Source organism: Salarias fasciatus, chromosome 12 (assembly GCF_902148845.1).
Source record: "Salarias fasciatus chromosome 12, fSalaFa1.1, whole genome shotgun sequence".
Lineage (NCBI taxonomy): Eukaryota > Metazoa > Chordata > Actinopteri > Blenniiformes > Blenniidae > Salarias > Salarias fasciatus.
In genome coordinates, this window is record NC_043756.1 from 4,667,661 (window position 1) to 4,680,779 (window position 13,119).

At 43.8% G+C, this 13,119-nt stretch overlaps 1 protein-coding gene across 4 annotated transcripts; it reads right to left on the reverse strand.

Moving 5' to 3' along the window:
* Positions 1–239: 239 nt before the first annotated feature.
* chfr (checkpoint with forkhead and ring finger domains, E3 ubiquitin protein ligase) lies at positions 240–12,161 on the reverse strand. 4 transcript variants are annotated; one of them, XM_030105304.1, is made up of 18 exons: positions 12,065–12,161; positions 11,123–11,244; positions 9,770–9,869; positions 9,554–9,663; positions 9,401–9,460; positions 7,991–8,185; positions 6,317–6,400; positions 5,997–6,171; positions 5,722–5,876; positions 5,468–5,630; positions 4,934–5,142; positions 4,396–4,512; positions 4,223–4,306; positions 3,997–4,067; positions 3,836–3,923; positions 3,288–3,395; positions 3,125–3,197; positions 240–2,832 (listed from the first exon to the last, which is right to left on the reverse strand). In XM_030105304.1, exons 2-18 carry the CDS (start codon positions 11,226–11,228, stop codon positions 2,790–2,792), a joined length of 1,941 nt encoding a protein of 646 aa, XP_029961164.1. In that variant the 5' UTR covers positions 11,229–11,244; positions 12,065–12,161; the 3' UTR covers positions 240–2,789. The 4 variants fall into 4 exon arrangements, with proteins under 4 accessions (XP_029961164.1, XP_029961163.1, XP_029961162.1 ...); XM_030105303.1 differs by having other exon boundaries at positions 7,991–8,182; positions 11,123–12,149; XM_030105302.1 differs by having other exon boundaries at positions 11,123–12,149.
* Between the last annotated feature and the right edge of the window lie 958 nt (positions 12,162–13,119).

Sequence of the window (13,119 nt, forward strand, 5' to 3'; positions counted from 1 at the left end):
AGTTTGGAGACTAGTAGCACTCACGGTAGTATTTAAACTGTTTTGGATTAATGTAAAGTTTTATTAAAGACAATGTCATTAAAGTGGTGATCTGACTAGAGGAGATCTGTTGATCTTTATTTTAAAACCGGTTCGGGAGTTTTCCCAGTTTATTCTCTTATGCTGTATAAAAGACGTTTGATCAAGTTTTCCCCAAACCAACCAAGAGATGGCACACAAAAAAAAAACCAGGTCCGGTTTCACTCCCAGCTATAGCAGTGGTTTATTTAAGATAAACAAGCAAATGAGAAGCATTTCAAACAGACAACTGGAGCATCGCTAATACAACACAGATCATTCATTTAAACACGTTTGTCACAGAGATGTCACTTGCGTATTCCAACTGCTACCCTACACTGATCCGACTACGTTTGATTAGAATCTCGACTAACTGTGAAAATAAGTGCATTGCATACAGAGTCTGCGGCCGTCGGCGAGTCTCCGTCCGGAACGCCGAGACTCTCCGACTGACGTCGGTTCAGCTCGTCTTCCCGAGAGCTGAGATGAGGTAGAGCGAGACCGGCCTCTTCCCGCACTGCTGGGCAGCTTGGTCCACACTTTTTTTTGCGCTCAAAGTGAGTAAATATTTGTCTTTTCATACAACACAACACACACGTGCACACACTCCTTCCCAGGGAGAATGCGAAGCGCGCCTTCCAAAGTCTCTAATACCAGTTCCTGATTGGGGCGGCTTGGGACTATTGTTGGCTTAGGGTGCCCAGATCTCCTGTAGGGGAATAATTAAAACTCAGCCACGCCGTCGGGGGGGGATCGACTGGACTTGTGCTGAGGGCCTGAGCTGCTGAGGAATGCCAATGTAGACCCACCATGAATGAGAAGGTTAAAAAAAAAAAGAAAAACCACCTCGCTAAGGCCATAAATCGACTCAGGAAGGAGCCCATTCACAAACAACCAGCGACAATACTAAACCACACAAACGGAACCAGTGGTCATATGGCACGGGCTGCTAATACGTTATTTTTTTAAAAGGACATAACTTTGTGAATCTAATTCTAGAAATCCTTCATATGATTATGATCAGGTGACCTCCCATACACTGGAGATCAAATCTTTAAGATTAACGACAAAAAAAAAAACCTATAAACATGAGAAAAATGTGCAAAAGGTCCAACAATTATATAAAAAAAATGTTTTTCTCTTAATCTTCTGAAATACTAAAACATTAAAAATAAAACCAGTGTTTATCAGGTGAAAGCACAAAGTGTGCTGGATTTTCTTCTACTTCCCTATTCTTCACACTAAAAATAGTAAAAGTAAAATTAAAAAAACATTTCATTTTAATATATAAGGCCTCTCAAGCTCAACATGCTAATATTTTGACTAAATAAGGCAAAAAAAAAAAAAAAGTCATATTCTGACAGTTACGCAGCAGTTTGAACAAATCCTCTCGCCTACTGTGAAAACAACAGACAAGCCATCCCTAATGGCGAAACTACAATTTAAACCACAAAACCAGCAGCCGTTTGTACCTGAGGAACCAGAGAAAAATCAAACTAAACCCATCACACTTGTCAGCAAAACATAAAAATTAACGTTAACAGGAGAAATAATACTGGGGGAAAGAGCAGGATTGAGAGAGGATTACATGCAGCTGGCAGTAAACTCGTAAAACACAAAAATAGTGTGACCTGATGTGATCGACTGAATATACGATGGTAGTATTGTACAAACTTCTCCCTTTTTAAACTGTTGTTAAAGTTCTGCTCCAGACGGGAACCGTTCTGAATCCATGAAAGCCCCTGAAAACACGCGGGGCGGGTCACGGCTCGCCCGCAGCGCCGTCCACGCAGAGTAACTGTGCATTTCATCAGATTAGCCCTGACTGCGAGGCTCCCACAACATGTTCCTTCTACACTACTTTAATCACCTTGGAGATGATTATCCAGAGCAAAGCATACAACGGAGGCCCCTGTGCCCTCCGACGGCGTTACAGCACATTGATCCCCTTCCCACAGACATGAAATCCTATACAAATATCACATGGGATTACAAATCTGCCCTTGTACGAGCATGAGGGGCTTTGACGTGGCTTTCTGCCCTCGCCTGGGAACTCGGCGAATGCCCCGGGCCAGCGGCAGAGCGCTGCGGGACGTGCTGCGTGCGCATTAGCCAATATTGTCCGGGCTTAGCGGTTTGGATGCCGGTAGCGGCTTGTGCACGAGCCTGAAACTGCCTCACCGCCTGGACTATTGATGGATTTACTGTTGCCTCGATGAAATTCGACAACTGTTCTCATCGCACCACAATATTCCAGCGACGCCAGCCTCTCGCCAACGGCATCTGAAGCCAGCGGTTTGGAACAGGGCAGCAGCTCGCCATGATTCATTTACTGTGACGCTCATGATATTCATTCATCACCATCCAACTAAAACAAAACAAAACAAACAAACAGCCATAACTTATATGCATAAAAATAGCAAAAATGCACGAGCAACAATGTTTGATTCCAGTTTGGGGGCTGGCGTTTATTTCCCAGCCGAGTGTGAGCGTGTAAGAAGCAGCAGGACGCTTTCCTAAACCGTGAATGTCGTTCTCTTAGTGCATAGCTTTATTTCACACAGCCCTGCGTCGAGGTGAAGCCCTGGCCGCCACAGGAAAACCCACACTGATTGTAATTCGTTGCATAAGGCAAACATGGACACAGATGTAACGCCACAAGACGGCGTCTCCTACATGCATGAGATGTTCAGCGACGGAGGGAATTGAACCGCGCTGCTCCTTCGGCTCCTTCAGCACTTGAAACGGGTTTGCTCACATATGTGGTTGAACTTTCTAAAGTTGAAACAAAAGAGAGAAACTGTTAGAGCAGCAGAGGTGACAGGATCCCAGCCGGACTGGAAACGGTTTATACAACAACTCCTTCTAGTGGTAAAATGAATTAAAACACCACAGTTTGCATCAACACTGAATTCCACAGAGGGGAAATTCACAGAGGGGAGACTGAAAATAGTTGATAAAATACTGAATAAGTATACGAATCAACGTTCTGCATTATCTGCAGTTTCACCATTCAGCCACTAGGGCGCAGCTGTCTGCGCCTCGGCGGGCAGACGGGACGACTCACGTGGCGTGGTGGGCCTTGACCTGCGTGCGACAGTTGCGCCCCCAGTAGCAGTCGGGACGTGAGGTTACGGCGGCTGAGGACAGAACAGCAGAGCTTCAGAAACACACAAAGATATGCGAATTAAAAAAAACAACAAACTAACACGACCGCAGACGTTTCTGACCTGGAAGTTCAGACGGAGGGATGTTCTCTCTGTACTTGTACGCCAGCTCCCTGAACGCTCGCAGGCCGCAGCCGAAGCACAGGATGGTGTTCGCAGAGATACGGCGGTCTGACAGGAAGTTAAACCAGACTGAGCATCATTCACTGAGGAAACACTCAGAGTAGGAAACCTGCAGAACTCTGCTCAGACTTTCCCTTTGGAACAATATGGAACTTTCTCCTGGTACAAATTGAAAGCAGTGGTAGGAAAGGTATGGCTCCCACAGCGTCACAATCTTAAAATCTGCTGGGGATTATATGAGGAGACAGAAGATTTTGAGGCCTCCTGCGTGAGACCACACAGGAGCGACACACTGAATCCGTCCCCTGCAAAGCTCTGGAGACTCAGTCAGAAGGTCAGGTGGTCACACTAAACCCCGGTCGCTCGACTGTTCATTCACTTTATATTAAACAGCTGCTTTTTGTTTTCCGACTCTGTAACGGTGTCAGTCTCATCTGAAGCTTCAGCACTCCAGGGACTCGACGCCTGAGGGACGTGAGAGAGCTCACCTGTCAGAGAGTAATCCCCCTGCTGTAATCCCTGCAAAGACTGGTGGAGCAGATCTTTCCACGTCTTCCCCCTGGAGGACAGGTAGTTCTGGAGGGGAAAGGCAAAGCTTAGCACATGGCGACATCTTCGTCACATGAGTTTGACATTATTTGGATCTTACCTTGAGGACATCTGACTCATAGTTATTGTTGTTCAGCACTCCATCCAGACATTTGTCCATCAGGTTGAGATCTAAAGGGAAAAAAAGCAAAGGCACTTAAAACATTAGAGATTAATTCCCGAAATACAGAACTGGCAAAATAATGGCATTGTACGTGGACGCTTGTTGAGGTTGTTTACGACAAGCGGACGTCCCCCCGGGCCGCTCCGCTAAAATGGATACGTACCGCGGAATGGAGCCAGACAGCCCTGACAGCCAATTCTCTGGCAACCCCAGTACATGTGACAGAAAGGTCGCTGGCACAGCACACCTGCCACAACCAGAACACATCAGCCATTCCAGCAGCATAATTAAAGCTGTGCTACGCTAATGCTTTCACTTTGACAAAATCCCACTCACACTGCTGAGCAATCGGCTGCTGGTCGCTTCGCTCGGCCTGCCGGTCCGGCATCGGCTGGAGGCAGCAGGTGCAGATGAGGTGGAAGCCCTGAGGGGGGCAGCAGTACTCCTGAGGAGCTGCGGGCAGAACACGGTGATGAAGTGGCCTTCAGAGGCGCGTCACAGGCATGAAACGAACCATCAGCTGTGCCCACTACTGATTATGTCAATCAAACCTGAAATCATCCCAAAATATCACAACCATGACAAAAACACTTGTGTTTGTATGGAGAATATTAAATAAAACACATCATTTCTATTCTAGGGAATTAATCACACATTTTACTAACTATTAAATGGTGAATTTATTTATCTAATTTTGGTAGTTTAAATGTCAATTGAAGACTGCTCAGACTTGAGAAAGAGAGCAGAGAGAGAGATGACTGCCTGTGTTTACACCACTGAACTTCACTGCCACCTGCTGGATTTAACAACACATAGCACTACCACTACCTCGCTGCCTGCCTTTGACCCCATGCTACTGCAGTTTTCTCACTACCTGAGGGGACATCGGAGGATGTGGACGGCTGCTCCCCGGAGGCCCGTGCGGCTCCTTCCTCGGCGGGTCTGGGAGGAGGGGGCGTGGGTGGAGGGACGGAAGGTGGGGGAGGCAGACCGGAGATCCAGAAGGTTGAACTGGTGGGAAACAGCACCTGGCTGACGTCCCCCCTGTAGCCTGGACACTGTCTGCACATCACCAGAGGCTGACTGGAGAGAAACGACACGAACAGTCAATCAACCTGCGGACAACAGCAACCTGTTTATTCTGGATTACATAAAAAACCCTCTAAATTTTAAATCTTTTTGCAAATCCAAACAACTACTACCAGAAATGACTATAATCTAAACATAAAATCAATGTTAATGAAAACTTTTTGTGGAAAATACAGTGAAATGTCAAAAACAATTGCATTAGGCAGGTTTTTACAAACTCATCTCGACAGCATGGCTATGAGGCTAATGCTAGCTTGCTGGTCTACAGTGAATTCTGTGTGCCACGGATCTTCAGTTGTATCATTCGTTATCATCTCACCTGAGGTCTGATGAGTCGCTGTCGTTGTCTGAGATCTCAAAGAGGTAATCTGAGCTGCCGTCTTCGTCGGAGAAGGAGCGCTCCACTTTTGGCTGCAGCATGTCCTGAGTTATCTTGTTCCGGCTGTCCATGCTCTTCAGGTCCTCCTGGCTGCGACACTTTTCTGGGGAGCAGAAGGAGGAACATCCTCTATTTTTAACTGGAGATGACGAGCTGTGTCCCACTGCTGCGGATCAGCCTCCGCCGGCTCAAACCTGGGTGCTGGAGGAGGTAAGCTTCCACCAGGTTGTTGAGGACGTGGTTCTTGCGGATCCTCTCCACGGGGCAGCGGCAGGTGGGACAGAGGGACGAGCGCTCCATCCAGCCCGAGTAACAGGCTGCACAGAACACATGCATGCAAGGCTGCAGGCTGCAGCGGACGGCAGACAGACACAGACATGCCACAATAAGTGCAACGCATGGCCCCGAAAACAAATTAAAACCTCCTGCCTGACATTTGCTCAGCCGTCACAGCTCCGTAACGTCTTACCTGACACAGTCATGCAGCAGATCCTGGCAAATAACACAGGTCAGAGACTCCTCCATCTTGTCTGCTTTCGTCCCCTTCGCCGCCGGTGCAGGTAAAAGATTCCCAGCACTTCCCTCAGTGGCAGCAGCTGCTTCTGCAGTGGAGGTGTGTGGAACGCTGGCATTGTAGTCCTTACCTGTGAAAACAGTTACTGGGCATTAAACAGTCTGATGTTGACAGTTTCTAGGAGCAAAGTAAGCTCTGAGAGGAGGAGAGGTCTAATATGAGAACACAAGGAATTCAGGCTTTATAAAAACAAAATAAACAAAAAAACAACTAACCATCATCAGTTTTTCTCTTTTTGCTTTGTGGCTCCAGGCTGTCTGTGTCCTCTTCTTCTGCGCCGGCACCCTCTTTAACTTGGCCTGCCAAGACAGAGACACAACAGATTGCAACAAACGATGTGCTTTAGTGAGGTGTGATGATATATTTTCGCTTTCACGCACGACTGAAATGAAATTTCCCATATAATATATCCAGAAAAAGTTCAATTCCTGCTGTTTAAAAAAAATAAATAAATAAAAAAGGGGGTTCAGGAGACATATGTATAATATGTACTGACTTGTTAAACATTCAGGAATGGTCAGCTGCAATCAGCAAGTCTGCTTCCACCACTAACTGTGCTTTTTTTTTTTTAATTAAATGTCTGATCGGTCATTACAGACCTTTTAATTGCTTTTTTATGACTATTACTATTATTATAACAATTTAAATGAGCCTTTTGCAGTTTCACTGGATTTCTCTTGTACACTTGACTAAAGGCTCCTACAGTTTAATATCTTCATTAACTGCTACACTGTGCAACATGGATTTCATTGAAATGGTTTTAGTAGCATTTAGGTACATGGAAGGAGCTTAGAAGCAGATGGAGAACATGGACAGTTCATCACTTTATCTCTGAGGGAATTGGAAAGCTTGTTTGGTTGCAGAGCTGGTGTCACTTTGATCGGTTGCAAAATATCTTCTTACATTTAAATCATTCTTATTGCATCGCTTGATCGTCATAATCTTGATTTAAACAGGGCTGTTAACCGTGGTTAATCTATTCACACCTACTGATACCGGACCGTCAACACTTAAGACACACAATACTGACAGCCGTCATTCAAGATGTCAGCCCAACATCAGGGGCAGTTTCAGGTTTGAATGTATTTGACAAACAAGCAGGGAAATGCTCCAACTCTCAAACCTGGGATTAACAAGAGAATCAACAGTCTTTAGATTTTTTTTTTTCAACTTGTCTTGCTAATAAGGACAGTCTGCTCACAGATAAGATATTTTACTGCAGAACACTTGCAAGGTGAACGTCCCTTTCACTGCTGAGAAAACGCAAAACAAAAACTAACCCTGTATGTTTTCATGAAATACTTTGGTTACATGTTCTTACTTTCAGAGTCAGGAGTTGCATGATCATACAGTAAAATGCATCATGTGAGCCCATCCCCTAAAACTGCATTATCATTAGAAACCTTCGGCTCTGCATGCAGGAGAAAGCACAGTTAAGTAGGAAAAAACTGAGGATGGAGAAAGGAGGAAAGCCAGTGAGGAAGTTCATGGATGCAGTAAGAGAGAAACCTAAAGGAGGAATTAAACATGAACATGTGACCTTATCAACTCATCTAATTATTAAATGGTTGATTTTGAGGACATGAAAAAAAGAACAGTAAAACCAAAATGGCTAAACTTTTATTAGATTATGTGCAATGAAAGATGCATTTTTTCAATGAAATCAGAAAAACATTTTCATTCACTGTTTTTTTGCCTCGATGAAGGTGATAGAGAGCCAAAGAAATTGAGAACAACGGAACCAAAGGAACCAAAGCAAGCATGAGGTCATTAGATTTTATAAAAAGGATTTAAAACCACAGAAAGCGTTCCAGAAAAATAGTCTCTCTCTCTCTCTCTCTCATGTAATAGGACTGCGATCTTTGAATATGTGCTGGCAGAAAACCTACCGGAGGCATCAGAGGAAGAAGGCTTGTGAATACAGAAGTGTGAGGTGGAGGTGGAGGGCTGAGCTTCTTCCTGAGATGGAACCACAGGAGCCGTTGGGAGCAGGACCGGCTCCACAGACAGGGACAGCTCTGACACTGCAACAGGATGAGGGCTGGAGGCTGACCTCTCTGTGTCCTCAGTGTTTTCAGTGTCTTCTGTTGACATACAGAAAGTGACAAAGGTCGATAATGAAGCAGATATTAAATACACAAAAGTGTGAAGGTTGAATCCTTCCTAAGCTCACCGCTAGGGATGGGTACCGAATTTCGGTAATTTTTTGGTACCGACCGAATTCCCGCTGAAGTACCGAGTATCGATTCACGGGAAATCCGTCGGTACCACATTTCGGTACCTGAACGCACCTTTTTTTTTTTTTTTTTGAGCCTGAACGCACCTTGACATTATGCATCGGTAAGAGCGGAGGACACGGTGATGCGGTTACGTGGGTCCAAAATCTTCGGAGTATTTTGACTCGCAGACCGGGATCAAATACATAATATACCGGGAGAGCGGACACGCACACGGGCCGTGAGAGCGGGCGGGCGGGCGGGGTGGGGTGGGGGGGTGAGGGGGCGGCGGCGGCCGCTTGTGGCTGCCGGCCGGAATAGACCCCACTGGCCTGGAACACACTGGCCGTTCAGGAAACCTCCCGATGGCCACCCCGCCCCTGTTCGGAGTTGTTCGCGGGGGGAACAAGCCGCTTCTGCGGCTTCTGCTTCTGCGATGGTCGCTCCCGCTGCATGTCACTTCCTAAACAATGCTCTGCGCATGCGCGGCTCGAAACAAGAGCGCGCATCGAGGCGGCGACTCGACATGATACGTCATCACGCAAAAGCGGTCCCACGTGGCTTTTGATTGGCATTATGACTGCCCAATCACGAGTTGGAACCACACAATTCTGATCCTCCAGTGTACCTTTGAGTGTTTGTTTACTGTAGAGGTGCCTGGTGCTGCTAATGTGAAACATTTTATACAGTTATTTATTCTGAAAGTTGTTTGTTACTGTACAGGCAGCAGGTGCAAATGTGAAACATTTCATACAGCTATTTATTTTGAGTCTATTTTTATTATGTTATTTATTATTGTTATTTATTTAATTTTTTTACTTTATCCCCACACACATTTTTCTCAAGTTCTATGTTGGAGTTATTTCAGTTGATGTTATTGAAGCATAAATGTTGAAAATTCCGAAGTTTTGACTATTTTTTTAAATATACAAAATAACTTTAATTACCAAATGCATATTTCCCCCCCCCCCCAAAAAAAAAAAGTATCGAAAACAGGTACCAAAAAATACCGGTATCGATTCGCAGGTACCGAGTATCGGTATCGTATCGATTCAGATGTGAAAGGTACCCATCCCTACTCACCGCTGTTGCGTTGTGATGCAGCTTCCTGCTCTTTTATTGACTGGTAAACATAAGCGATGTCTATAAAACAGCAACAAAAAAAAGAAAACCGTCACTCCGTCGGGTATTTCCATTTCCACAATGCTCTTATGGGTCACAATGTAAACGACTTACTTTGCTCTGGCTCGTGTTTCCTGTACACAAAGTAGATGACGTCGCCGTTTTGCAGCATGTGAGTTTGCCTTTTGACGAGTTTGGACATGTTGATCACTGTGCCGTTAGTGCTACACACAGACACATCACAACATCATTTTAGTTCTCATTCTGCACCACCCCACACGTCAAGCAAGGACGCAATAGTTGAAATATTCCAGTTTACAGACACATTACCTCGTGTCTTCCAGCCACACCTGCCCCGAACCTTCATCGTTCACAATCTTGCAGTGCTCCCCCGAAACAAGTTTACAGGCTGGAAAGGACAGATAACATCCTGGAATGGAAAGAACAAACAAAATTAGAAAACAAACAAACGAAAAAGAAATTTCAAAATAAACTGCTTACAAAATCTGCAGCCCGCTTTCATTTCTCAAGGCAAACATTGAACAAAGTGCCAGAAGCATTACTGACAAACACCGCACAATAACTAAGACCATTTGGTCTGTTTAGATTTTCTTCTTTGTTGCAACAATAATTCTTATCCCACTGGAAAGCCTGCTTATTTTAGTTTGTAAGAAACATGCATTTGTGGGATGAGCAGCAGATCTGTGTATTTGGATTGTGACCATGAAAAAAATAGTCAGATATTCTCTGACAATTCCAAACGTTCTTTTTTTTGCATAGTTTCTAGAGATTCCAATGTTGTGGCTGGCAGCTCAAAAAATGTGAATATCATTAAGAGGTGACTTGTATCAGGTCTATGACATTCATAACACATTAACAAATTAAAAAAGAAAGAAGCTGAAGCATTAAAAAAAAATTATCAATTACGACTGAACAATGATCTGATCTTACTTTTGATTTCCATGATTTGAGTGAAATGTTGAGAAATGAAACAAAAAAGTTAGACTTATTTCAGTTTATGTAGATTTTATGAGAAGTTTTATATTATTATAGCAAAAATTATAGTCTTTTGACATTAAGTATACGTGAAACTGGAATTTAAAGCTATTCTTCAATTTGATCCTCTCAAAAATGCTTATGAACAATTGCGATGTGGAAATCTAATTTTAAATCATCGTTCGAAAAAAGCTTTTAATGTCAACCTGAAACTGTGTTGTACTGACATTTCTAGATCTCTCCAGACATAGCAAACCAATTAAGGCTCATAGCTTAGTGCTGCAGAGCAGTCGACCCCAAAAGCTCAAGGCAACAAAGCAGACACGGGGGGAATATAGCCCTAACCTTTTCTTAAGCAAAACCCATACAAAAAAAAAAATCTACTTAATATTCTGTCCGCATGTTCTCAATGGATGTCTTTTGTCCTCATCACAAGGGGCTGTCTAAGTTTGGTGCACTAACAAAGGCTTTGTGTTTTCAAGGGGGAGCCTTTAAAGGCTCCAGACACTGACAGCAATGTCTGCACTGGTGACAGGATTGTCTTTTGTTAATAGGCATCGCCACAGTCTGAGCCATTTAAAGCAGGATGAAAATGCAAAAAAAATACATATAAAAAAAAGAAGACATAAGCAGGGACAAATCACTGTTGTTCATTCCAAAACACAGAGAGAGAGAAAGCATCCTCACCTTTCTTTCTGCCCACGGTGCACTCCCTGCTGGAAAGCAGCACTGTCTCACTGGAACCCACTTTGACCAGCTTCCCCCACGGCTGCTCTCTTCTGCAATGCTCCATGTCCCAATGTGCTTTTCTAAGAAACCACATGATTAAAATCTTCTTCACCACCATTTCATCCTTTGGGATTTGTGAACTCAACTGGCCAATATAATAGAAATGACTGATTTTTATTTCCTGATCAGATGTTTTGAAAGTATTTTTTATTAAGTAAACTAAATTGTGTTGGGCTTGCACCAAACTAGGTTAAAAAAGCAGGCTTTTTAAAAGACACTCTTCACGTAGGCAGTCATGCCCTTTTAAAACAGGATATCAAGTCTTTTCACAAGTCATCCTGCAATTCAGCTTTCTGAAATATCACCAGCTTATAACACCTGACTTCTGTCAGGATTCAACTTTAAATCTGTAAATTCAAATTAATTTTATGGGAAAACGACAGTTCATAAATGCAGAGTTAAAGGTTAAAAATGTGCGAAAGCCTGAGAAACACGTTAACCTGGTAAAATATGTCGATTTTTTTTTTTTTTTTTTTTTTAAAGCTGAGGAGTTTCCGCCTAAGTTTGGCTCAGAGCCCGAACCGAATATTTACAAGCTTACGAGCTGTCTGGCTTTACGGCACAGACTCGTTTTGTTCTTTGACAATCTTTAAAAAGTGGAGTTACAGTCATATCCAGCTATCAGGGCGGTAAACATCTCATAATTCAGCTGCTGCGGAATAACAACAACTTGAACTCTCTCAACTTTGCTCAATAATAAACACAATGCTAACGTTAGCATTAGCCGCGGAGCACAGAGTCCGTCCCGAGAGAGATGAAAACAAACAAACCCTCTCCTCTCAAACTGCCGGTAATCTCTATCACGACATTCTTATCTGAGGTTTGAAGCGGGCACGGTACCGTCAGACGCTTGTTGTGCTGCGTACGAGCGCTTCTCCTCTTCATGTTCCAGCTAGCGTTCAGGCTGGAGGCACTTCCTGCCTGCGCGAGCTGCCTGACACTGCGTGGACCGTCATCAGCTGATGGAGGAGGGGCGCAGAGCGCGTGCTGGTCGTGTTTAGGTTCACATGCGCGCGCACAATTGAAAGAAAGTTTCATCTCTGCAGAGATTTGTGGATGATTTTCCGTGAAAAAAGTGTTTCATCAAGGCATTTAAAGTTAAGGAAGCATCTTTTAAACTAATCCTGCTCAAACTTTCCTAAAACACAGAAGCTGTGGGATTTCATTCATTATAATATTGAAATTAATTTTATGTTGTTTCGTGAGAAAGTGTTGTTTGGACTATTTGATAAAGGTATGTTCAAAAGTGAAGTGAAGGCGCTGGTGGCCCTTATTGCAGACTAAATTCATTAAAGTTATGCTTGTCGTAAATTGTAGTCCAAAGGTTTTTATATGACTTTTCAATTTGATAACCTTTAAATAAAGACTTTCCATGTTGTTCTTTTCTAAAGTCAGTTGCCATAAATTTACTTTTAGATATGTTCAGTTGAAGGTATCCTCACACCACTGAAAAAAGCCATAAATAACTGGGCCAGGACTGGGTTCACCCTCTTTAAGTGAGTTTACACTAACATGGTCCTCTGTGTTCTTAACGATGGTTCTATTTCATATCTGCTCTGACACATGTTGGTATGGGATGAATAATGAATGAGACAGCACCCACCCCTGTGGAGAACCGGTGGAGGACTCTGACCTGTCAGGTAAAAAGTCTAAAGTCCGGCCCAACCGATTTTTTGCTGATATCAAACTGCTCTTGTCCTTTGGTTAAAACACTGGGCTGGACTGTGTTAAAACCAGCAGAGTCAGTTTGGCATCTTTCACTCATCCGTTTGGCCTGTATGGAGCAGCATTGGACTGAACTCATGTTCAGCTGAGTGAACGCCACCTCATTGAGTAAATACTGCAAGCGACAGGCAGACGTCAAGTTTCATGCATTTATATTTTTTGCATTAACT